At 39.6% G+C, this 27018-nt stretch overlaps 1 protein-coding gene and 1 long non-coding RNA gene across 3 annotated transcripts in view; one reads left to right on the top strand and one right to left on the bottom strand.

The window, feature by feature from the left end:
- Positions 1–27018, top strand: part of LOC134216736 (uncharacterized) — a 55960-nt gene that overhangs the window by 12127 nt on the left and 16815 nt on the right. The gene's annotated exons all lie outside the window — the stretch shown is intronic.
- On the bottom strand, positions 18769–20162 carry LOC134212590 (microfibril-associated glycoprotein 4-like). Its single transcript, XM_062690582.1, has 2 exons — positions 19094–20162; positions 18769–19031 (listed from the first exon to the last, which is right to left on the bottom strand). Exons 1-2 carry the CDS (start codon positions 20083–20085, stop codon positions 18917–18919), a joined length of 1107 nt encoding a protein of 368 aa, XP_062546566.1. The 5' UTR covers positions 20086–20162; the 3' UTR covers positions 18769–18916.

Here is a 27018-nt window from a genome sequence, read left to right as displayed (position 1 = left end):
ATAATTGGATACCCTCTCACTTAACAAAGTCATAAATAGCTCAATCTGAATAAGCTATTAGAGTCATTCAAAATTTGGGTGATATTATTTGTTTAAGCAGAACGTATTGATTTTTCATCAATAAAAGTTCAATAGATATGCAGGTGGGAAGAACAGGACCCAGAACGCGAAAGAATCCAGTCTCTCAGTTCTGCGTGGGACAAATTTGGCAAACAATACATTTTCTCAAGTAAAAATTACTGGATAATCGAATGGATAATCGAGCTCATTATAATCCAATTTTCCTCATTTTTGTAAATTATTCATTAATATCTTAACTCGGAGCTCCCGAAAATAAAAATAAAAGACTTGTTCTATGTACAATTTCTTAGATAATTGAATGAAGGTAGTCATTATTATTATTTTAATCTTTATTAACGAGATATTCGGCCCTTGACCGGTTCATCTCGCAATGAATCGCACGGCACGAAAAAGACAAGAGAGGACCTATTTTACCCCATTTCCTCTTATTTTTTGATATTATTTGTCAATATTGTTGTTCGGAATGCACCAAGATAAACAAAATGGATCTCATGTTGTGTAAAGTTTTTCTTAGAATCAAGGAGTAAAATTTCATGCATTGCACGATACTGTGATTGGAGGTATGCCTGAGTTTACCCCAGCTTCCCTCATATTTGTAAATTATTCATTAACTCTCGCTTAATTTTTCAAAAGGTCCTAAGTAACATTTTTTTCATGAATTAATTTGAGTAGCGCAATCAACCGACCAATATGAAAGCTTTTGATTGCACTACTCAAATTAATTCATGAAAAAATGTTACTTAGGTCCTTTTGAAAAGTTAAGCGAGAACTAGTCGACCCGGCAGACGTTGTCCTGCATAGTAGGCAAAAATGCGCGTTGTGAACTGCCCATGCGAAATTTTCATACGAATCTTTATTTTAGTTTTTCTCGATTTACTCAACCTAACTCGTGATTTTAGCATAAGGAAATATCATATAAACCCGTCGGAAACAAGAAAGGATAGTTCGATGTAAACTTTGAAATAGAATGGAATGGAGACGTTTTCATAGACCGCGTGGCACGTAGAAACAGGATATATACTGTTTTACCCCATTTTTCCTTTTTATAAATTATTTTTCAATACACCCAGGTTTTTTTACACGGTTTGGTTTTAGTCATTTAAGACCTTCAACGTCAATGAAACAACGAGTTAACCCCACGAAAAAATTCACAAAAAATCAAAGGAAATTCAGGTGGTATTTAAAAAGCTGTGAAAGTTCGGGTTGATCGAGAAATTAAAGAATTCCAACCGTGTAAAAAAAAACCTGGGTGTACTTCCAAAGAATAAAGGGAAAGGAGTTTCATGTACTAAGCGACAATGTGAATAAAGACTGGACTTTAGTTTAAGAAGTTGTGACAAAATAACGGGTTGAAGATAAAAAACCTTTTTTTGTTCGATAGGGTCTTCACTAAAGAAGCGTTTTGTTTTCGCTACTTAATGTAAATCTGCCACAGAAAGATATCCCTGTTTCGACCGTACTGTCGAAGCACTTATATCTGACCAGATATGAATAAAGCTCTTGATTAAGAAAGAGCAGAACTTACTCCTTTTGAAAACTGTTTGAATTACTTCAAGTGAAATGGATTCAGAATCTATTAAGAATCTCACTATGCATAATCATAGATATTTAAAACTATGACCAGAACTTCGAAGAAATTCAAGTAGAATCTCATGTATTTTCAAGATATCTTAAAATTCCCTTCTGTATCCCTGGATCTCATGAGCCTTCCATTTGATACTTTAATAATCCTTTCTGGATCTCAAAATTTTCTCCAAATTTCCTTACATTTTCAAAATTATAAAACTAAAGAATCTTTGTTACAATTGCTGAAGAATTTACAAACCATTCGAATTCGATGAAACTATTAGGCTAAACCTCAGGTAACATTCTCGTTTTTGGCGATTTTCCGAAATATATACAGAGGTAAATTAAGAATTAATATCATATATCCTTTTAAAGATCATCAGAGAACTGTTTCGTATCTGCCTGCTGTTCAATTGGAATGTTATATTGTTTGGATAACAAAAACTTTTTTAGATTTAGAAATCAACCAACTTCGTACCAGAAAACATTTCTCTTTTAGTACAATTCAGGGTCTAATGAGTCTAAATTTCACACATATTCAGAAAACCAAAATTTTCAAAACCTAGGCAATTTTATTTTATAATATTTTGAAGTGGCTTTCTTTTGCTCTGGAATTTATTTTTATTTATTTTTTATGACTCATAAAAAATGCTAAACGATTCCAAATTTTTGTTCATCGGTACTCAAGTATCTCAAAACATTCGAAATGTTATTCATAGGATTCCCAAGCATATTGTAAATGCATTAATATTGTATACTTATATTGATTATGACAAAATTCCATGGAATTTATTTCACATCCAGAGTTTTAAAAAAATAAGCGTAATTCGAAAACTTTATATTACTTGAGTAATATCAAATAATGGAAATGCTTGAATACTCTCAGAAAAACACTCATATCGAATTACATTTATAGACAATGCGAAAATGATTCTTCGTTCGTAGATTACATTACATTTGTCTACATTTAGATATATGGAGAAAAAAAGTTGACACAGATACGGCATTTTGAATCATTCACATCTTAGGAAATCAGTTGTAGTTTTCGCGAATTTCTTAATGTTAGTTTCAGGAAGAATAAGCGATAAACTTAGTAAAACAATTTCTATTGCAACCCATGCGCGCAGTGCCTTACATCGACTTAGAAAAATACATCCCACCAGCTGCGCAACCCCCCCCCCCCTAAGCCGAGACTCTAGTTAAGCCTATGATCGAGACACCTTTTTGTGGTGTTCGAATTGGCGGTTAATTTCTATTCTTCTTCTATTTCTGTAGGAAAACAAAACCACCGATCTGTTTAGTCAAAAGAGGTTATAAGGGTCTGTCTCATTTGGAGAACTGAAATTAAACTTAAAAGTTACATTTCAATCATTAACGAAGATTATTTTTATCGAATCATTTTTCATCGATGTTTTATTGGAATTGCTGGGTAGCACCAGCCATTATTATGACCGGGTGATTTATTAATTTTTAAACTATCACTTTAAAGTTTAATTTTCCAAATGAGACAGACCCTAAAGAGAAAGATTGTCGCTGTCCAGACCATCTCGTGCTGGCGGGGATTTGATTTGAGGCAGCCGCGCTGCTGCCATTTAGTAACGACGAATATGTGCGTGAAATCACTGTATTTAAAGATGGTGAAGTATAAGAAGTATATTTGAAAATACTTCGGCAATGTTTTCAAAAGCTTCAATAAGCATTTAAGGTCACTCCTGACAGAATCCAAGTTTAAAAGTGCTCGCGTTTTTTTTATCTATTGCGTTTATTTGACAGGCTCAGGGGTGTATAACACTTAACGGAGCCGAGACTTTATGATATTTACAATCGATATCATCTTATTATCAACAGTTAGTAAGGGTAAAGGGTATAGACCAAGATACTCGTGGCGACTCAAGGTTAGATTGCGTAATTTCAGGACGGACTAGGTTGGGATTTAGGTTTGAGGTATTACAGCTGCTCATCCGGGTATTTGACGTCATTAACGGTATGGCGTAGCGTCGGGCTCGAGTTGTGGTTCGTCAGGGAGCATCTTCCGGATGGCCATAGCTTCGTATTACACAGAACAATAAGACAAAAACAGAACAAAAACGAGAAAAAAAATAGGGGAATTAGACTTTTATGTCAGACGAGCAAAGAAAGGCATAGATGGCCTGCATATAAACCACATCGCGATCCCCCAAAACACCTCTTACTTCCCTGTAGGGTTGTTTACCTCGTGCCACAAGGGTATCCAATAGTTGTTCTCTGGAGGCGTCATTTTCCGAGCAATACCAAACTACGTGATCGATGTCATCGTAACCGGCTCCGCACCTACATAGGTTGCTATCGACCATATTCTGTAGAGATGTGTGTTTAGTGAATAGTGATTGGACATAAGTCTCGACATCGTGCGAATGAAGCCTCGACTTAAGTCCTCACCTCTGAACCACGCTCGCGCAGAAATTTTAGGAACTATGGAAAATAGCCACCGTCCAAGTTCATTGTGTGGCCAAATCATTTGCCATTTTGAAGAGTACTCTGACGGACTAATGGGAAAAACTCGTTATTCGAGATTTGTCTATCATAAACTTCACCTTCCTGTGCGCCCACCTTTGCTAGGGAGTCCGCCTTCTCATTGCCATAGATTAGGCAATGGGATGGGACCCATACAAAGGTAATCTTGAATGATCTTTCGACCAAATCACGCATCTGCTCTCTTATAGTTGTAAGAAAGTAAGATGCGTGCTTAACAGGCTTCATCGACCGGAGTGCCTTGATAGAACTAAGACTATCCGAGAAGATGAAATAATGGTCTACGGGCTGATCGGAAATTATCCCCAAAGCGAAATTAATTGCTGCCAGCTCAGCAACATAAACCGAACACGGTTCTTGAAGTTTTCGGAAGGTGGTTGAACTTACGTTGAAAACACCGAAGCCAGTGGATCCGTTAATGCGAGAACCATCAGTGAAATATCTGTTCTTGCAATTGACATGTTCATATTTTTCAGAAAAAATGGAAGGGATAGATATTTGTCGAAGATGATCTGGTATTCCTTGAATAGCGTGTTTCATGGACAGATCGTATTCAATTGAGGAACTGTCGTTGACGAAGTGAACTCGAGGTGGATTATAACATGGAAGACAGAGATCTGACGATATGTAGTTGAGATAGACTCGCAGGTATCTTGAACGATGAGCCAGTTCAAGCATATTATCGAAGTTTTCTAATACAAGTGTGTTACTTGTTCCACATTTGATCAGTATTCTGAGTGAGAGCTCCCAGTAACGGTGCTTTAAAGGAGTGACTCCAGCAAGCACTTCTAGGCTCATGTTATGCGTTGAATGCATGCAGCCAAGAGCAATACGCAAACAACGATATTGAATTCGTTCCAATTTGATTAGGTGGCAATCAGCTGCTGAGAGGAAGCAGAAAGAGCCATACTCTAAAACAGAGAGAATAGTCGTTTTATATAGTTTGATTAGGTCTTCCGGGTGAGCGCCCCACCAAGTTCCGGAGATAGAACGGAGAAAATGGATCCTTCTTCGGCATTTCTCTAACAAATAATCAATATGGGTTTTCCAGGTACACTTGGAATCTAACCAGACCCCAAGGTATTTAGAAGATAAAGATTGGTTTATGTCATCTTTCAACAGCTTTAGTTTCAGTTGAGCAGGGTACTGCTTCTTAGTAAACACTACCAATTGAGTTTTTTGCGGAGAGAACTCAATCCCTAAATGTCTGGCCCAAACAGTCAGGTTATTTCGGGAATTTTGCAATGGTCTTTGCAGGACATTTGCACATGAACCTCTTAGGGAGATCACGGCATCATCTGCAAGTTGTCTAAGCGTGCATTGTCCTTTCAAACAATTGTAGTAGTAGTAGTAAAATTCTTCTTTATTTACACATTTTTTGTTCTACAATTTTTTTTTGACATGTACAGTGATCGGCCGGCTTGGCCCTCCAACTTCAATTTTAATTATTATTATTATTATTATTTTTATGTTTCTACTTAATTTTTAAAATATAATGTATCATGACGGATTTCAGGAGGCGCTAGTGTGTTTTTTAAAATTTGATAACCTAACTACTATGTACACTAATATTTACAATGAAAATTTGATAACCTAGATTGGAACTAGCGCCCTAAGCGCTTCTTGGTCCGAGTGCAAGCAACGGACCCTAAACTTTTCTTTACACTCACCAAAGCGTTCATGTAAGGTTTTTATTCCGGCCAGACGGTGAACCTCGGATGTTCTTGTCCTGGGAGGGGTGTTGAGGATCATCCTCAGGAATTTGTTTTGGACCCGTTGAAGTTTGAGGTGGTGGGTTTTAGCGCAGCTCTCCCAGACCGGCATGCCGTATTCGATCACAGGGAGGATGATTTGCTTGTAGACAGCAAGCTTATTTTTCAGGGACAATGACGACCGGCGGTTGATCAAAGGGTACAGTAGTTTCAACAAGACGTTACACTTTGTCACCGTTTTGTCAACCTGTTGCCTGAAAATAAGCTTGCTGTCGAGGGTCAAGCCAAGGTAGTCGGCCTCATTGGCCCATTCTACAGTCGTGCCATTGAGGATGATTTTACAGTCCCCAGGCGGAACAAGTTTAGGGGATTTGGAGTGGGGGAAAATGATGACCTGGGTCTTCGCCGCGTTGATACAGATCTTCCAGCTGGTGAGGTACTCTGTCAGGGCATCCAGGCCTCGTTGGAGTTTTGCCACTAGCGCTCTGATCACTCTACCGTTGTAGACGATGGATGTGTCATCTGCGAACAGAGACAGAATGCCGCCTTCTGGAGGTTCTGGCATGTCGGAGGTGAACAGATTGAAAAGCAGGGGCCGGAGGATACTGCCCTGGGGAACGCCTGCGACGATGTTGTGCGCATTGGAACTCGCTCCGCTGATTGAGACCCGGAATGTCCTTGCCGACAGGTAATTGTTGATGATTTTCACCAGGTAGCTGGGAAGATTGTAGCGTTGTAGTTTGTACACCAGGCCATCATGCCATACATTGTCAAATGCCTTCTCGACATCGAGTAAGGCCATGGCGGATGTTTTCGAGACAAACTTGTTCCGTCTGAGGACGTTGGTAACTCGGGTCAGTTGGTGAACAGTTGACCGACCGCGTCGGAAGCCAAACTGTTCCTCGAGCAAGATGTTGAGATTTTCGGCAGACTCAAGTAACCGGTTATGAATAGCTTTTTCGAATAGCTTGGATAATCCTGAGAGAAGGCTGATGGGACTATAGCTTTTGGGTGAGGAAGGATTTCTTGTCAATATCTTTAACATAGAAATTGTAAAGCAAGGGACTTAAACATGAACCTTGGGGAAGGCCCATGTAGCTATTTCTGAAAGTTGTCAGCGTGCCGAGAGTAAAGTTCATATGTTTTACTGACAACAAATTGTACAAGAAATTATTCAAAATAACGGGTAATCCACTACTGTGCAAATTTTCCGACAGTACTTCTATGGAAACAGAATCAAAAGCGCCCTTAATATCCAAGAAAACTGAAGCCAGTTGCTCCTTGTGCGCATAGGCCAGCTGTATATCTGAAGAGAGCAACGCTAGACAATCATTTGTTCCTTTACCTTTTCGAAAACCGAATTGAGTATTTGACAGTAATGCATTTTGCTCGACCCAATGGTCAATTCTTGAAAGGATCATTTTCTCCAATAATTTCATCATGCACGGTAGCATGACAATCGGTCGGTATGAATTGTGATTAGACGCTGGTTTCCCAGGCTTTTGAATAGCTATTACTTTGACCTGTCGCCATTCAGGTGGCACAATGTTGTACTCCATGAAACAGTTGTACAGGTCGAGTAATCGTCTTTTTGCGACATCTGGGAGATTTTTTAGAAGATTGAATTTGATGTTATCGCATCCCGGAGCAGAGTTATTCGATGAAAGAAGAGACATAGAAAGTTCCAGCATTGAGAATGGTCCACCCAAAGAACCGGGATCAGTGATTGATTTTCGAAATAGCGGTTCTGCTGGTACGGAATCTGGACAGACCTTTTTTGCGAAGTTGCAACCTTTTTCTTGGGAGGTACCCCTTCGAACTTTTTCATTATTTTTTGCCGTAAATGAAAAAAAAAAGCGTAACTAATAACATATACGAAAAATTGACCTGAAACCTAACTGGATTTATGGCCCTCCAAAAAGTAGGCTAAAATTTTCATTACACCGTAAGTTTATAGATCAAGCTTCCTATAGGACTTTCGTGACCATTGGACCTTTTGGGAGGAGGCTTCCGAGCCTATTGAAAAATGACCTCTTAAATGGCGGATTTCAAGCCATTTAAAAGAAGGTCTCTGAGCATCTTGATAGATCGCTTAAAAGCCTCTTGTTAGAAGAATTCCGAACCAATTGAAGGGATGACTCCGAGCCTCTTGAAACAAGTCTTTCGAGCCTCTTGAAAGGAGGCTTTCGAATCACTTGAGCCGCTTGAAACGAGGCTTTGAGCTTCTTGAAAGGAGCCATCCAAGCGTTTTTAAAGAAGGCTTCCGAGCCTCTTGAAATAATGTTTCCGAGCCTCTTAAAAGGAGGCCTTGGAGCATTTTGTAAGTAGGCTTACAGGCGTTTTGTAACGAGGCTGTTGAAAGGAGGCTTCCGGGCCTTTTGAAAATAGGCTTCCAAGCCCCTTAAAAGGAGGGTTCTGAGCCTCTAAAAAGAAAGATTCCGAGCCTCTTGAAAGGAGGCTTCCGGCCCACTTGAAAGGAAGCTTCCAAAAGTCTTGAAAGTAGGCTTCCGAATCTTTTGAAAGGGCCTTTTGAAAGAGGCATCTCCGAGCCTCTTGAAAGCTGGCTTCTGAGCTTTCGAGGTTTCGAGAAGCTTACAAGGATGCTTCCAATCCTCTTGCAAAAAAGCAACTGAGCTTTTCGAAAAAAAAAACTTCATGCCTCTCAAATTGTAGTTTCCGGACCTTTAGACTCAAGATTTTAGTTCGGAAGCATATTTTTAACATAGTATTCAACATTTTGTTTCAATCGCATTGAAATTAAAAAAAAAATTCGACGTTGTGTGCTTTTGATCTGTTGTCCACAATCCTTCATACACTGAGCGAGTTGTAGAGGGCAGGATTCAATAGGCTTTGATTTACTTATGTATATTATGTACAAAACAATGTTTTGAAATTGAAAACATTACACTTTGTCAAATAATTTTGATTGGAATTGTAATCATCCGCCATTACGCATTTTTATCCGAGGTACCCCCTAAGGCCAACGAAGGTACCCCCAGGGGTACATGTACCCCAGGTTGAGAACCGCTGACTTAGAAAAATACATCCCACCAACTGCCCCTCCCCTCCCTAGTCCGAGACTCTAAATAAGCCTATGATCGAGACACCGTTTTGTGGTGTTCGAATTGGCGGTTAATTTCTATTCTTCTTCTATTTCCGTAGGAAAACAAAACCACCGATCTGTTTACTCAAAAGAGGTTATAAGGGTCTGTCTCATTTGGAGAATTAAACTGCAATTAAACTTAAAAGTGACATTTCAATCATTAACGAATAACCCTGCTCGTAGAGCAAGATTATTTTTGACAGATATCGAAGCATTTTTCATCGATGTCTTATTGGAATTGCTGGGTAGCACCAGCCATTCTTATGACCGGGTGATTTTTCAATTTTTGAACTGTCACTTTTAAGTTTAATTTTCCAAATGAGACAGACCCTAAAGAGAAAGATTGTCGCTGTCCAGACCATCTCGTGCTGGCGGGGATTTGATTTGAGGCCGCGCTGCTGCCATTTAGTAACGACGAACGTGTGCGTGAAATCACTGTATTTAAAGATGGTGAAGTAGGGTATCTGTTCCATTATTAATAACATGCACCTATATCAATATAATTCGCTAAACAGGCGATTTAGGCTCAATTTGTGTCGTGTTTTGTTGTTTTCCGGCGTGCTCACTGCTGAAAAAATTCACAAAAATTAGAAATAAAACAATTAGCGCACCAATTCTTTGTTTTCGAATGGTATTGATTTTGGTACATGGTATGAATTCAAGGAGCAGTTCCCCTATGAGAAGAATATTTGAAAATACTTCGGAAATGTTTTCAAAAGGTTAAAATGTTTTAAACGCTTCAATAAGCATTTAAAAATTGGCGTCCTATATCATTTGCCGGGTTAAATAAAAAAGCATTACCCGGCCACCATTTTGTTTTCTCGCTTTCGTCAGGGCCAAAAGGGATGATGAAGAAAATTCACATGATTTGACAGTTCAGTACCTAACGTGTTTCTGGTAGCAGAACCGCAGCGACACTCATTTTATACACGGAAGAAAAAAAAAACCAGCGTTGAGTATTTTTAAACTTAATTTAGAGTTTTTTCACGTAAAATTACGTCTTTCGGTAAAGTTTCGAGTTTGGGACCGTCACGAAACGAGGTCAGGAAGTGACATTATTGACTCACCCATTTTTCAACGGATTCTGGAGATTTTGGTATGAATCGTTCAATCAATTCTCTAAGATTTCATATAACTATTGTAAACAATTGATTCAATGCTTTTAACTATTGAAAATCCAATTTCGACAGGTAGTGTTTAAATTTCACTTTTACTGTAAATTGCCTACATCCATTCGCAATGAACATGCAAAAATAATGGAATTTTGCATCCATCTTTCGAACTATACGTAATTCTACGTTTAATTTGCGGTTGTGTCCCTAATACAACCTTCTACTCTTTTCTATTCTTTTCTTCCATCCACTCTTTCTTCTGTTGTCAAAACAAATGCATCGACACCAGTTCGATACCGGAAGCCAACCTTGAGTTTATTGCCTGAAGTCGAAATTGAGTGAATTAAACCTCTAGTTTAGTGAATAGAACTTACGCTAGGTACATTTTTTTCATCATGGTAGTAAAGACAAACTACTTCGACCCCATTTACTCTAATTTGGCTTCCCGTACGGAAGTGCGAAGTTGGGCGGATTGAACTCACTTTAGAGTAATTTAGTTCTTCCATGTATAGTTTTAATTATGGGGGTCTCCAGTAGCCTTGCGAGTAAAGGCGTAAGATTGCCAATCTGGAGATGAAGAGTTCGATTCTCGGTCCGGTATAGGATGTTTTTGGGATGGAAACTACACCCTGGGCATAATAGTGTAGCTCTTGTACCTACCACACAAGATACATACTCGTGCAATGGCGGGCATAGAAAAGCTTTCAATTAATAACTGAGGAAATGCTAATAGAATACTAGTAATTTGAATAGTAATTTGAAAAGCAGGCCAAGTTCCAACTGGAATGTAGAGCCATCGAAGAAGAATTGTATAGTTTATATCCTCTTTTGTTTACTCGTCTATTATCTACCAAGGTCTCGTACTATCATTCGTTCATCCTGATATGTTTATTTGTACGAGTTAAAACTGTTAGTATTCATGGCTAGGCCCTACACTAGATGTAGGGTAGATCTATGTAAACATTTTCTCAATGCCTCAAGCTGTTCGAATTTATTCAACAAAAAATAATTTAAAAAATAAACACGCATTCTCTTACGAAACCTTGAACATAATAAAGGAAAACAAGTTCGAAAAAATTGACCAAACAAACAATTCATTATTACATGCTACGTAAATATCAAAATAAGTTCCATCATCCATGGTGCAGAGACTTCCAATGAAGAACTTGAACAATCTCGAACGATCAGCAACCCCGGTCTCCGTTAGCCGCGCAGAAGTAATCAGCAGGAAAATGCTGACCTTCCGTTTACCTGCGCCTTTTACGTTCCACCGCGTTCCAAGGAGGAGAACGCACTGTGCGACACGCGGCTGGGCTGGCTGGTAGTTCGCATTACCTCATGGAGGTGGGGTTGGTTTTATAATTAGCTTAAATTTATTTCTATTTATCATTCATTTTGTGTTGTCTTTTACTTTCGCCACTCTCGTCGGATCGCTCAACCGCAACTCGTTGGCTGACTGTTTACATTGCCCATCCTGTATCGTTGCTTCGCCTCCCGATAGATGGGAAAATGGGGGTTTGAGTGCCATGGGCGGCAGCAACTGCAAAAAGGTATATAAATTATTGTTGTTTTAAGGCGAAAGTCAGAGCGGAGAAAGCTGGTGTCAGTCGGTGCGAAACAGTTTTGATGTTTTGGTGCGAAAATGATGGGAAAGTACTTTCAAGGATGACTGGAATGACGTTTTATTAGTGATCTGTGGTATTGCAGTTTCCTCCGTTTCCTCACCAGAAATAATGAGCATCAATGGTAAGGGAATACCAACTCCGATGATTCGAAATCGAAGTCAACATAGCCAGACATAGCCACAGCATGTATATCATGGATCTACACAGTAATAAATCTGCTTAAAAATTAATGACGTGTGAAGCAAAGACCCATTTCCAGCGGTGGGAGTGAAACAAAACCCGACAGAAGTCGTCATTAAATGGTGACGCCAACAATTTTGTGATGAATAGCCTCTGTCAAGAAGCATTCCTCATACACGACTTCTCGATTAAAATAATCCACACTCAAATAAATGGATCAAAATAACTCACGTTGAAGCCAGCTAGTCGGTTGCGGAATCATCAAAAGAGCTACAAAATTTTAATTTTCTATCGGCCCATCTTAAAAACCAGGACCGGATTGAGACTTCGTGGATAATTTTTCGATCATGGGAAAATCAAAATATATGTTGTTCTCCTTCTTTTACTTCTTCTTTTTATTCAATGTCTACTTTCCAACAGGAATTTGGTTTGCTTTTCAACATTGTTTTCTATTAACATTTCCACAGTTATATAGTCAAAGGAGATACACCGTGCCGAGAATCAAATTCGCCATCTCGGTGTTGCCAATCTTACGCCTTTGCTCGCAAGACTATCAATTTTATTAGGATAAATCAAGGTTTGTGGAGGTCCTATGAAATAAGGGACACGATCATATCAAGACACACCATCCCCGTTAATTTGGTCCATATAGCATCGCATAATATTGCATGGCACGCGTTGGTACGGGCCCGGAAAGACACACCCTGTCCTTAACCTCCCACTTAAATTTCTCTGGACTGCCCAAAGACTTGTGGAGGACGAAAACAACGATGAACGCTATAGAATGTTTATGTTTTCTACAATTCTACCACTACCAATCAGTCAACCAGTACTTGTTTTGCTGCATAGGGTATCTTACCACTTCAGTCATACTGATTGTTTTGTTTCCATCTGGGAGTTTCAACGATAAATCTTTTCGAAATACGATCGATTAATACCGTATTACACAAATAATGTTGAAACATTTCAAACAAGTTTCCTTCGAACAACATGATAAAAAAACATACAATGTTAAATGCCTACTTATTTTATGCAAGAACATGAACAGCACCTCTGCACCCCTACAATACACCGGGCTTCGCAAGACGGATTCAGTGTGCCAGTCGCATTCCCCAGCGTGTGGCTAGTCCCGGGTACTTTCTTTCACGAACGCAGCACTTTGAGAGTGCCGTCTGCATGAGCTGATGTAATTTTTCTTGATTGAGGTTCAACGAGCAGGAAGGAAGGAAACTACCGGCACTTTGTCGCATGGTGGTTCTCGTTTGCTCAGTAAGAAATTGCACTTCTACTGGCACTGTTTAAATACAGAGTCTTAGTCGTTATATTGCCAAGAAGGGCACCAACAGGTATTCCCAGCGAAGGTGCTGCCAAGTCATAGAATTGTTGGAGTGACATTTGTCGTCATATTTATTGATTTATTCTAAAGCTGAAACTGATGTTGCCTGTGCGGTACGCACGAGTTTTCACCATTCTCGTACACCAAGTACGTGCACCTGGCTATAAACTATAGCATCGCTGTAAAATGAACTCATTATATGTGCCCTATGATAGGTGTCCTATAGCAAACATGGGTCAAATAGCATATTACGGAACCAGAAGTGATATCTGATTGTGTGTTCGAATAGATGTGCGCAATAAATCAATCATTTTTTCTGGCACTTCTTCTTTTTCTTAAATGGCTATACATTCATACTGGAACTTGGCCTGCTTTTCAACCTAGTATTCTTTAGTTATTAATTGAATGCTGTTCTGTGCCCGCTATTGCATAAGTATGTATCTTGTGGAGCAAGCAAAATTGATACACTATGCAAAATGAACCAATAATGTTTCCCACCAGAAACCATCCTAGTCCGGACCGAGAATCGAGCTTGCCATCTCCGTATTGACAATCCTACGCCCTTGCTCGAAAGGCTAACTGGAGACTCCAATGGGCACATACGTTATGGTTTTTTTTTATTTCTTTATTAAGGTGTTTTATACGTTGGTTAAATGGATGGTTAAAATATTATGAATTTCTATATAGTCTATATTTTGTGAATCATGAATATAGTTATTGGGAGCCACGAATCAACAAATAATTACTATTTATCCCCGTGGTGCTGGCCGGGATACGAGCAACCTTAGGGAAGATCGGGTAACCAACCCCGTTGGGAAGGGGGGTTTGCTCCTCTCCGGAGGTGCAAATCTTATTGAGCGTCTGTTCTCCATGTCAAGATCGGCTCACAACAGCGTCTGTTCTCCATGTTAGGGGCGGCTGATCATCGTCCGAGTGCCAGCGAGGGACTCTAAGTGAAATTGTGCACCATAGTCCACCGGGAATAAGGAGGAATGGTCCTCCGGAAATTTAGGGGGTTTGGTGTCAGGCCCTGTAAGCCAGCCTTTAAAAAAACATAAGCAACGAACAATCAACAAGAGAGTACGGACCGGAACCATCGGCGAAGACCACTGCGACGAAAAGGGACTAGAGATTGGAAACCCGGTTCGTGGAACTGCAAATCTCTCAACTTCATCGGGAGCACACGCATACTCGCCGATGTGCTCAAGGAACGTGGATTCGGCATCGTAGCGCTGCAGGAGTTTTGATGGACGAGATCAATGGTGCGAACGTTTAGAGGTAATCATACCATGGTGTCAGGCCATTTGGCCGAATGCCGTTTGGCCGAACGGGTCATTTGGCCGAAAGCCGTTTGGCCGAATAGTAAAAAAAAACTCATATTGCAAGTACTGAATAGTCAGTAATGAGAAGTGAGTAATGAGAAGTAGGAAGTGAGAAGTAAAAAGTGGAAATAGAAAAGTGAACCGAGAACTTCTTCCTTTTTCCTTCTTCTTTCTTCTTTCATCCTTCTTTCTTCTTCCTTCTTCCGTCTTCCTTCTTTCTTCCTTCTTCCTTCTACCTTCTTCCTTCTTCCTTCTTTCTTCTTACTTCTTACTTCTTCCTTCTTCCTTCTTCCTGCGTCCTTCTTCCTTTCTCCTTCTTCCTTCTTTCTTCTTTCTTCTTCCTTCTTCCTTCACACACTTATTTAGAAAACGTATTTCAACTATTCGGCCAAACGGCATTCGGCCAAATGGCGTTCGGCCAAACGACCCTTTCGGCCAAATGGCATTCGGCCAAACGGCATTTGGCTAAATGACCCTAAACCTCATACCATCTACCAGAGCTGTGGCAACACACACGAGCTGGGAACAGCTTTCATAGTGATGGGCGATATGCAAAGGCGCGTGATCGGGTGGTGGCCGATCAATGAAAGAATGTGCAGGTTGAGGATCAAAAGCCGGTTCTTCAACTTCAACATAATCAACGTCCATAGCCCATACTCCGGAAGCACTGATGCTGATAAGGACGCATTCTACGCGCAGCTGGAACGTGAGTACGACAGCTGCCCAAGCCACGACGGCAAAAGCATCATAGGAGATTTGAACGCTCAGGTTGGCCAAGAGGAGAAGTTTAGATCAACTATTGGAAAGTTCAGCGCTCACTTCGCAGCACCTACTTCCAACACAGCCTTCCGTATTGGTACACCTGGAGATCACCACTGCAGGCAGAATCACAAATCGACCACGTTCTGATTGATGGACGGCACTTCTCCGGCATTATCGACGTCAGGACATATCGTGGCGCTAACATCGATTCTGACCACTATCTGGTGATGATTAAACTGCGCCCAAAACTATCCATCATCATTGTCATCAACAATGTTCGGTACCGACGACCGCCACGGTACGACCTAGAGCGACTGAAGCAACCTGATGTCGCCACTGCATACGCGCAGCATCTCGAGGCAGCGTTGCAGGAAGAGAGTGAGCTTGATGGGGCCTCCTTGAAGACTGCTGGAATACAGTCAAAGCAGCCATTAACAACCCGTCGGTGTACAACGTCGGGTATGTAAGACGAAGTCGACGGAACGATTAGTTCGACGAAGAGTGCAGAGAAATTCTGGAGGAGAATAACGCAACGCGGGCGGTCGCGCTGCAGCAAAGTACCCGGCAGAACGTGGGACGTTATAGACGGAAGCCGATACAGCAGACTCGCCTTTTACAGGAGAAGAAGCGCCGCCTAGAAGAGGCGGAGTGCGAGGAGATGGAACAGCTGTGCCGTTCTCCAGAAACACGCAAGTTGTATCAGAAGCTCAAAGCATCCCGTAAAGGCTTCGTGTCACGATCCGAAATGTACAGGGATAAGGATGGAAGCATCTTGACGGACGAACGTGTGGTGATCGAAAGGTGGAAGCAGTACTACGAGAAACATTTGAATGGCGCTGAGAGTACAGGAAGTGAAGGTCAAGCCAGCGGAGGAGATGACTACGTCAGTTCAGCGGACGATGGAAGCCAAACGGCCCCCATCTTGAGGGAAGTTTGGGATGCCATTCAACAGCTAAAGACCAATAAAGCAGCTGGTAAGGGTGGTATTGGAGCTAAGCTCATCAAGATGGGCCCGGAAAAGCTCGCAACTTGCCTTCACAAACTGATAGTCAGAATCTGGGAAACTGAACAGCAACCGGAGGAGTGGAAGGAAGGGGTTATATGCCCCGTCTACAAGAAAGGCAACAAGCTGGAATGTGAGAAATTTCGAGCGATCATCATCCTTAATGCCGCCTACATCTTCCGACGTCTGTCACCATTCGTGAATGAGTTCGTGGGAAGTTATCAAGCCGGCTTCGTTGACGGCCTCTTGACAACGGACCAGATATTAACTGAACGGCAAATCCTTCAAAAATGCCGTGAATACCAGGTTCCAACGCACCATCTATTCATCGATTTCAAGACGACGTACGACAGTACAGACCACGTAGAGCTATGGAAAATTATGGACGAGAACAGCTTCCCTGGGAAGCTTACAAGACTGATCAAAGCAACGGTTGATGGTGTGCAAAACTGTGTGAAGATTTTGTTCGAATCGCGCCGGGCACTAAGACAAAGTGATGGACTTTCGTGCCTGTTGTTCAGCATTGCGCGAGAAGGTGTCATGCGGAGAGCCGTGTAACAACCGGGATACGATTTTCAACAGATTCAGTCAATTTCTTTGTTTCGCTGACATGGACATTGTCGGCCGAACAATTGCAAAGGTGGTAGAACTGTACACCCGCCTGAAACGTGAAGCAACAAAAATTGGACTGGTGGTGAATGCGTCAAAGACAAAGTACATGTTTGTGACAAGAGACAAAGAGTGCGACAGGGACCGCCTGGGAACCAGTGTTACGATAGACGGGGATACCTTCAAGGTTGTCGAGGAATTCGGCTACCTTGTATCCTTGCTAACGGCTTATATGTTAGTCGTGAAATACGAAGGCGCATCATCTGTGAAAGTTGGGCCTACTACGGGCTCCAGAAGAAGCTACGGTCAAAAAAGATTCACCACCGCACCAAATGGGTCATGTACAAAACCCTGATAAGACCGGTTGTCCTCTACAGACATGAAACATGGACAATCTTTGGCGGCGTGCAAGAAGACTGTGTGTGGCGGCGAAAAATGAACCACGAGCTCGCCCAGCTCTACGGCGAACCCAGTATCCAGAAGGTAGCTAAAGCCGGAAGGGTACGATGGGCAGGGCATGTTGCGAGAATGCCGGACAGGGACCCTGCAAAGATGACGTTCGCTTCCAATCCGGCAGGTACGAGACGGCGTGGAGCGTGGAGAGCAACTTTGCCGTTGCACACTGAACAAAAAACTAGGGGGTACTTTAAGCAATGTAAAGGTCTGAAGGGCTGTCCTATCTGTCCTATCAGATTGCTACGCTTGTGCAAAGCAACGCTTGACTTCAAACTAGAGTAGTACACCGGACACCTGTAGTGATTCTATCGCCACACAACGAAGAAAAATTGATCGAATTCCTGGAAGACACCACTTGATCGACTAGCTCTAAAAAATTTCGTTTCATTTCGCAACTGCATCGCTTCTAACTTTGGTTTATTGCTTTAGACTATATTGCAAAGTCGATTAACCCTTTATAAGGCAGTGGCCACCAACAAATTATATGTTTTTCTATTTATCAATAAGAGCTCTACTTATTATTTCCCATGTGTTGGGTTTATTTGCTTCCTAGTAACACCATGGATGAATTTGAGCCATAAAAAAAAAATTTAAATGTCAATTAGAGAACAGTTTTTTTACGAACAGATCATATGTTTCGAGTGGAAGGAGGATTTTCAGTTATAATTCGTTAAAAAACGACAAACATATCATTTTTCCCGTTGGTATTAGTTATTTTGAATCTCCTGAGTTAGATTATTACGTGATTAGCGTGATTAGCGTCAGATTTGCCTTTCTGTACATTTGGTTTTTGGATTTTTTGCCGAAATTTTGTTTTTCCCGAGGGTCCCAATTTGGGAACAAAAGCGCAAAATTTTTTTTCACTTATAATGCGTTTTCCGACTAGGACTCTTCACCAAAACAAGCAACGTGCCTTAATTTGACTGGTTTTACGTGAAACCTAATTTTTATTAATCTTTTATTTATTTTTGTTGTTGCCTGTTTTCCCGCTTGCCGGGCAGTGGCAACTATATTGCCACCAATGTTGTCCCGCTTGACGGGCAGTGGCAACTATATTGCCACCAATTTTTCAATGTTTCTGAACTGTTTAATGTATAACAAACATACATTTGAGTTTAATACCATGTCAACATTGTGTCCTATTGTTGTTTTTGTTAATTTATTGTTTAGATTCGTCTGCCTTATAAAGGGTTAAAGTAAATTTATCAAGACATTAAACTTGAGTATCAAAAAACCAAACGCAGCTCTGTAAATAAGCTGTGCGGTTTTATCTTTGAATTCTTTTTTGATTTAAAAAGAGGAATTGATAAGAATGACTTAATATACTAACTGTTATGATGGAAATTATGCAACTCATATAATCTCCAATGCACGAGAAAAACCACAGCACCGCTTAATGTATTAATTTGGGCTTATATTCTTCTAACACTCTATTACTGCTATCGCAAGCATAACTGGTATAGATTTCAAATCTATATGGGACAGTTAAGCTTGCAGAAGCAAATTATTATACAATATTTTCTTCTACCATAACCACCTCACACTTCACGAATCAGCATTCTCGTATACTTCAGTCCATAATGTGCGCTTTTGAAATGGTACCAAGTGATGGATTTCTGATCATTTCCGGTCATGAAGCGCCCATTTAGATTGCTGCAATTGATAAAAAAAAAATCACCACCTGTTTCATATTATAACGAATTATTTAATCATACCTATGATGGCACGTATTGTACCACCATGCTCCTGTACAAACTTCGGCACAGTTTGCGGAATTTTTGTCATTATCCCTATCCAATGTGGTAAACATCATTCCTTTGTGATAGGATAAAGAATCGCCCGCCGTTCCAGTGTAAGCTCCCAGCGTTTTCAAACTGTACTTCTCCGACTCATCACCGATCTCAAATCCGGCATATCTTGCATACTTATAATCCCCATTGAAATCCTCCAACTCCACCAACAAATGATGGCTTTTGTTTTTGGTCAGTTTATGCAACCGCTCGAGACCTATCCAGAACTCCTTATCAGGTTCCCCGAAGCCGCTTTTATACTCCGTCCAGTTTCGATAAAACTCCACGGAACCATCGAACCGGTGTTGAATGGCTAACCAACCGCCACCGAACTTTGTTTGCTCACAGTAACCAACGAATGGTTCCTCGGCAGAGAAAGGCTGCAGCAAATATTTCCCCGATGTCTTACTCGGCTCGGCCTTGCACGACTCAAACGGTCCCCTCGCCTTAAATTGTTGTAAATCGAACAGCATTCGCACGTTGTCTGACGGTCCTTTGACTGGTTTTAGCTTGAACAACGTATTCCGTAAATTTTCATGATTGGAGCAGCTTACTTGCTGTTGTAAAATTCTCCAAGATTGTCCCATTACTGATGTGAAGTTTTGACCAATTGCTTGCTCCATTCTGGTGATCATCCATGACATCCCCTCGTGCGTTTTCTCCAGTCGGGCTTGGTTCCGCGTGGTCTGCTCATTTTGTTCCTTTAGTTCGAATTCGAGCTCCATCAGCTTGTATTCGATATAATCCATTTTGGTGAGAAGCACTTCATATCCGAAATGATCACTATTTGCGTTGTTACTTGGGGTAGTGAGCGTGGATTTCACTGTGGTCTCTTCTCCAGATATCACTGACTGCCCATGGAAAAGGCCCAACATTAGACATAAAATTTTAAATCTGGCTGAGTATTTTTGCGACATGGTACTGTTCTGCTTAGAATGAAGTTGGTAACTGACTTAGACTACAACTTGGCTGGAGATATTTATGTGTCCCATAGAAATTTGATTCACACTATGCATTCTTTGCTTATGGGTTCCAATCCTGCATTTGAAATTCCCCTTCTTATCGGGGATCCCCCATCCAACATAATAATACAACAGACTGAAAACTCATAACGTCTTTGGAGTCAAAAATGTGAACCACTCGAGATAAGAATGAATGAGCATAACGTGTTTACATAGTGTGCTATTACAATGCATCAACGATAAAAGCTGCGGTTCATGAATTCCCTCAATGCACGAATCGATTTAAAAATTGTAAGCCTCGACTTATTCCCGTTGTAGGCGCTAACTAACTAATGAAACATTGGGTTGTATGAATAAAAAGTAGTAAGTTCGAGTTTACTACATTTTCATTGGTAAACGTCACGTGTGGAACATGTTCGTATGAATAACAGAGACGATACTTACACATTTCGAACATACTACAAACAACTGGTTCGGTATGAATAAAAGAACTACTGATTTTTTGTATTCTGCTAAAGACGTTGCTACTCATGTTTCAAATGCAGTTTATTGATCAGAATCGAAGCGAATCAGCTTTGTTTTTGAAAATAGAAGTCCAATTTAATAAAAACAAATAAAACAGACATGTCTTTTGCCGATCAGCTGAAACAAAATTATGAGATCATCATCGTCATCATGGGGTCTATTTTGTTTTGAGGTTTCTGCATGTAGCAAATGATAGTAAACTGTAGTAAAGGCTAAGTTCGAATGTAACATATGCCGTAAGTTCGAAAAAAAAAATGTCATTTTCAACCAATCAGCAACCGGTACGATTGTGACAAAAAATCGGTACGGTTTTTTAATGACTACTTGGCACATCCTATCCTAGATCCGTGCAGTGCAACAACTGCCTACTTTTTGATTCGGATGGGTTTATGGTTTTCGAGAGAACGGTCCAAAATGGCCACCTCAAGCTTTTTCGATGTGTTTACCTATATAAACAAGGGTATCGAACCATTTGATACTAATTATCTTTAATAACTTTTAATTAAGTGCTTCGTTGCACAAAGTGTGGTGGAAACCCCTGTCATGGGAGCCCCATAAGGCCAGGGGTTTGCAACACACCTTTTCAGGGTCGTTTTAATAACGAGGAAGACAGTCAGGGCTTAGCGGCCATACAAAATAAGAAAATAACTAGTTTAATTTTAAACTTCGGATCCGTTTAAATTTTTCATAATTTTTGTTTTTTTTTTTACTTTTCTGTGAGCTTACCGTTGCGGCCGTTCGTTGAGGTGGTCGACTTGCAGCAACTCCATAGTCGTAGTAGCGTCCTTCTTGTTCACTTGGGCTTCCTTCTTCTTCCTCCTCTTCTTCTTTTTTCACCTTCTTCTTCTTCTTCTTCTTCTTTCTCTTCATCTTCTTTCTCTCTTTATTAGTTCTTCACTGTTCCCACACTTAACGAGGGAACTATTAATGTTCGTGTGTCACTATGGCCTTTTGTAGCGTAGGCCAGTGTTCCTTGCCCTGGGAGTGGTACCGAAACGCGCATGCACAAACTTCACTAGTGGAATCGGACGAGCGGGCTTACCCCGGAATCTGACATCAGTCCTCAGACAAATTATTTCCCACTACACTGCCTGTCCTCTTACCGTGACTACGGACAAAGTGGAAGTCATGTGAGACTTAACTTTTGGTGCACTATTGTCTTCCACTCAAAGTAAAGGTGGTCTTCACCACGCATTATTCACTTGATCTTATCGTGTTTTAGAATTTTAGTTTAGGTTTTAATCACGCTGTTAATGTCCTTGTAGTTTGGGTTCTAGTTAGGTGATTTTAGCGATTTAGCACAACTAACTTTCGCGGAACTTGGCGGTTAGGTTTATTAACGTCCTATACCGCGGACACACTACCGTCACTCCTCCGGGCGAATAATAATACAAGAGGGCTTTCTTAGTCAGTTGAGCCTTTTTATATCCTTCTCCTCATGATTTGCATATTTTCTTAAGATGGTGGATGACGAGGACGACGATGATGTGACGGCACGATGATCGACGAACGATGACAGGTGACATACGAAGACTTAATAATATGGTTGATGCCCTATTCTACTCTAGTTGTTTACTCCGACAAAACTGGGTGCATGCTTAGCCTTACAAATGAAAAGTCTCTAACACTTGTTTCCGAGTAAATTGAAAAATAAATAAATAAACTATGAAATAAATATGGAATGTAAATAAAAAATCTAGACAAATAATTAAATAAATAAATAAATAAATAAATAAATAAATAAATAAATAAATAAATAAATAAATAAATAAATAAATAAATAAATAAACAAATAAATAAATAAATAAATAAATAAATAAATAAATAAATAAATAAATAAATAAATAAATAAATAAATAAATAAATAAATAAATAAATAAATAAATAAATAAATAAATAAATAAATAAATAAATAAATAAATAAATAAATAAATAAACAAATAAATGGAAAAATAAATGAATAAATCTAGTAAACTACGGTCGGAGTAAACACAAATGAAAACAAAATATTTATATAAAATAAAGACATCAACCAGAAGACTACCAAACGTTAAATATACATCACTCAAACACTACGGAAGTGGAGACAGATATTTATTTCACATTTAGACATTTAATTTTTCAAGACGGCACAAAACATAGATAACAATTTAACAGGGCTAAACCACTAACTGGCCTTGCCACCAAATATATAATTGTGACCCAAAAGTGGTTGGTCACACATTTCAACGTGTAGATTCAAAATTTACAAAACTGACTACATTTTACAATGATCTCTTATTCAAAACAACCTCCTAACGCATTCAAAATAAGTTTTAAAAATGGGGTTGGGGCAAAACGCCCGAATGGTGGTGTTAAATGGCCTAATTGCATGTAAAATAATGGTGAACGCATGGTTGCTTGTTTTGTCTTAATGGATTGAACGACAATCTTACGGGTGTGGTGAATAGTTTGCAAATCGTTAAATTTAAGAAAAAAGGAATGAATTTTGCTCATTTTTCATTGCAGTTTAATAATGAATAACTAATATCGAATTGTAATAGTAATATTCGCCCGTAAATGACCTACAAAAGATTATATGAGTGATTTTTCAGTGGGGCCATTTTGCCCCAGGCGTGCATTATGCACTGTTATCCGCTATTGGGAAATCATTTCGTCTTCCGTTTGATATAATAATTGAGCACAGTTGGTAGAGATAGAAATATGCTTTGCTGGTTATAACCGATAACAGATTACAGAAATCATTGCTACTGTGCACGTCATTTAGTTAGCGTTTTATGAGGCGCGTTTTCATTATTCTCACAAATCTCCCACTTTCGTCTTGTTAGTTAGATGCATTAGTTAGTACAGGTTAGTAGGTATTAGATGTCTAATGGCACTTTCAATCTAGTTGATTCATAAGTATAAGATTGCTAGTGTCGCTCCTGTTCGCGTGATCGACATCGAGTTTGCATTGGCCTAACTGGCAGCCAAAGCACCATGAATATGATATACTATGAATGTCAAACTAATGTTGTCGATGAACATTCGTTACAACATAGTGCAGCACGAATAGCCAGGTTCAGCTTTGGCATACTATGCAATTGCGACAAACTTGGGATAAACTTGTTTATAAATATTTTGCATACCAAAAATTATTTTTTTATATGCATCGTTTCAACTTGCCCCGCATATCGGGGTAAGTTGAAACACTGCGCTGTATACAGACATAAGCTAACTGTACCGTATTAAAAACAAAATATATGTACTCAGTGTGACTAAAGATGCACGAGGTTGTAAAGGTGACTATACTGCCAAGATTCACATAAGAGTCCCATGTAAATTTTTGACGATTTTGATATCAGAAATTAGCTTAAAATTGTCTCCTAAAACCCTAATAGAAAAGTAGGCTTTGTTCTAGAAATTTGAAAATCAAATCCCACTTGTGTTGTCTCATCTTGATATTTACTCGCATAAAAGTCACATTCCAGATTTTTATATTCTATACTCTTTCTTTGAATTGTACGCTTAATTAATTCGGCTGTGGCTTTTTCATAAATCCACATTAATTAACCAGCGTATCTCTCATAGACTCTCGATTGGAGAAAGGGGGCTGGGGAAGTGAAAGGTGGAGTTAACGAAATGTTTACATGTTCTATGTTTTATTTTTTGAGACCCAGTGCTCACAGCGAGGTGAAGTAGATTAAGATTCTCAAAACTAGACCGTGCAGCTTGAACATGGCCCCTTTTCAGTTTATTTTTTTGTGAAGATTGTAGAAGGGTTGCATTCATGACAATATGGGCGGAAATTTATTAAAATTAATTTACAGAATTTTGAACCTTTCTGTTAATTTTTGTTTTCCGAATGTATTTAAGGACTATGTAATTCTGGAAATTTAAATTGTGAGAGTGACGTATTGAATCGTTGTTTCAACTTGCCCCGCACCACGCATTTCTATTTGCCCCGATGGGTTGAAAATGCGGAGCAATATGAAACGAGCAAAATACAAAAACTAAAACGTATCTTTCATCAATTTTTCATAATCGTTATGCTTATTCAACATTCAATGATTACCTACCATGAAAATTTGATGAAAAAACTCTTCCAAACATCATTTTGAGATCTGTTTCAGTGGTACGTCAAAAAGTTGGTTTGATTTTGCAAAAGGCGAAAAATAAACAGTGGCAGGGATTGCTTTTAGTAATTGCAATTCTCCGGGAATGGCAGTCAGAAGGTGCGTTTAGGGGAGTAATTGGTTGAAAAAATAATAATCAGGGCATTCGGTCATTGCTGATCTAAATTACAGCTTCCGTTTCAACTTACCCCGCATTTCAACTTGCCCCGGTGTACCTTACCTAAGGATGTCCTTGATGAGGTCAATTTGTGCAATGTACCTTATCTTATTGGTTTTTAATTTCGTTTTGATTAAAATACTATACCATATCGGCGCGTACTGTATATTGCCTATTTTCAGGCGTAAGCTCTTATTTATCTTTTGGTGTGTACTTAGGAGTTTTGTAATGTATTTATATGTTTTTTTGCCCGGAATCACGCTTTTTCATATGAAACTGCCATTATTAAACTTAAGTGTAAGGCTTTATATATGTTTCCAGCCTAAAATTTTTGAAGAAATCCGATTCCTTAGAGTTATACACTGATCCCACATATATGGGTCACTTTGTAACAATTATTAGTCACTCAATTTTGCATGTTGATCAAATGGAAATGACTCATATTAGTGTGTGACCCATGACTGTGGGGTCAGGGTATAACATATAAAGCGTTTTCAAAGTTTATTATAAGAAAGAATGGGACATTTTGAGGTACGTTGAAAAACAAATAGTTCCGGGAGGTACGTACTTGGTACATTACAGTGGCGATAAAATTGGGAACTTTTACGAAGATTTTCGAAAAATTCAGCAGGCCACCGATTTTCTAGGAAATATTGAGGTACTTTTAAAATCCCCGGAGGTACGCATTTGATACATAAACTTAAAAGTATTTATTTCCAATGTTATGATAAGTGGCCTGCCAGCTGGATAATCATCCAAGAATTAGGAATTTCTTTAGCAATTTCTTAAGGAATTTCCGAAGTATTTCCTTGAGGCACTTTCATTAGAATTTCTGAAGAAATTTCATAGTAAATTCTTGAGAGAAGTTCATAACCAGTATTCAGGGGTTTTTGAAAAAATAAATTGTTGGTATTTCCAAAGAAACTTCTGGAGAAATTTGTAAAGAAACTTTCAGAGATTCTTCCGAAAGTATTCCAGGGAAAAATTCTGAGGCAATCGACGTGGTAAAAAAATGTAACTGATTTAGTGGAGTGAAGTCAAGTACGAGATGCTGAAGACGTACCTTCTGTTGAATTTTTGAAGGACTTCGTAAAGAAATTTTTGGAAGGAATTCCCGAAGGAATTTATGGAGAAATTCCCAAATAAATTTCTGGACCAATTTCCAAAGGAATTTGAGTATGCATTATCAAAGATTTGTTTGAAGGAATTTCCGAAGTAACTCCTTAGGTAACATCCTTAAGAAAATCTGAAGGAATGTTCGAGGTAACTCCTGAAAAAAGTTCATAAGCAACTTTGGAGTTATACAAGAGCGTAGCCAGGATTTCGAGTGAGGGAAACCAATTTTAGGTCTTCCGAATCATAGTTTTATAAAAACACATGAATACTACAGTCAAACCTCCATGGGTCGATTTTCCATGACTCGATATCGACTCATGGAAGCAAATTATGCCAAATATTTTCTGGGCTACTCTGATGGTCCCTTCAAACAGCTTCCCAAGGATTTCCTATTCCACATCTCGTTATTTCCATGAGTCGATGGTCCCTTCAATATCGACTCATGGTGGTTTGACTGTAGTACTTAGCACTATTTCCTTCTAAGTTCCAAAAACTTAAAGGCCAAATTCTCAACTAACAGTAAAGGCTGGATCCCAATAGCGCATTGCGCTGTGCGTTGAAGTCAGCTTTTTGTACTAAAACCCAACGCCAATGAACGTGACGCATTCACACCCACAATGCAACGTTCACGTTGTGCGTTTATTTAACAACAATAATGATTAAAACCGTGCCTTAGCCGTGTGGTAAGTAGCGCGGCTATAAAGCAAGACCATGCTGAGGGTGGCTGGGTTCGATTCCCGGTGCCGGTCTAGGCAATTTTTGGATTGGAAATTGTCTCGACTTACCTGGGCATAAAAGTATAATCGTGTTAGCCTCATGAAATACGAATGCAAAAATGGTAACTTGGCTCAGAAACCTCGCAGTTAATAACTGTGGAAATGCTTAATGAATATTAAGCTGCGAGACGGCTCTGTCCCAGTGTGGGGATGTATTGCCAAGAAGAAGAAGAAGAAGAAGAATGATGAAACCAATAAT

This window comes from Armigeres subalbatus, chromosome 2 (genome assembly GCF_024139115.2).
Source record: "Armigeres subalbatus isolate Guangzhou_Male chromosome 2, GZ_Asu_2, whole genome shotgun sequence".
NCBI classification, from domain to species: domain Eukaryota; kingdom Metazoa; phylum Arthropoda; class Insecta; order Diptera; family Culicidae; genus Armigeres; species Armigeres subalbatus.
This window is presented reverse-complemented; position numbering and strand designations above follow the sequence as displayed.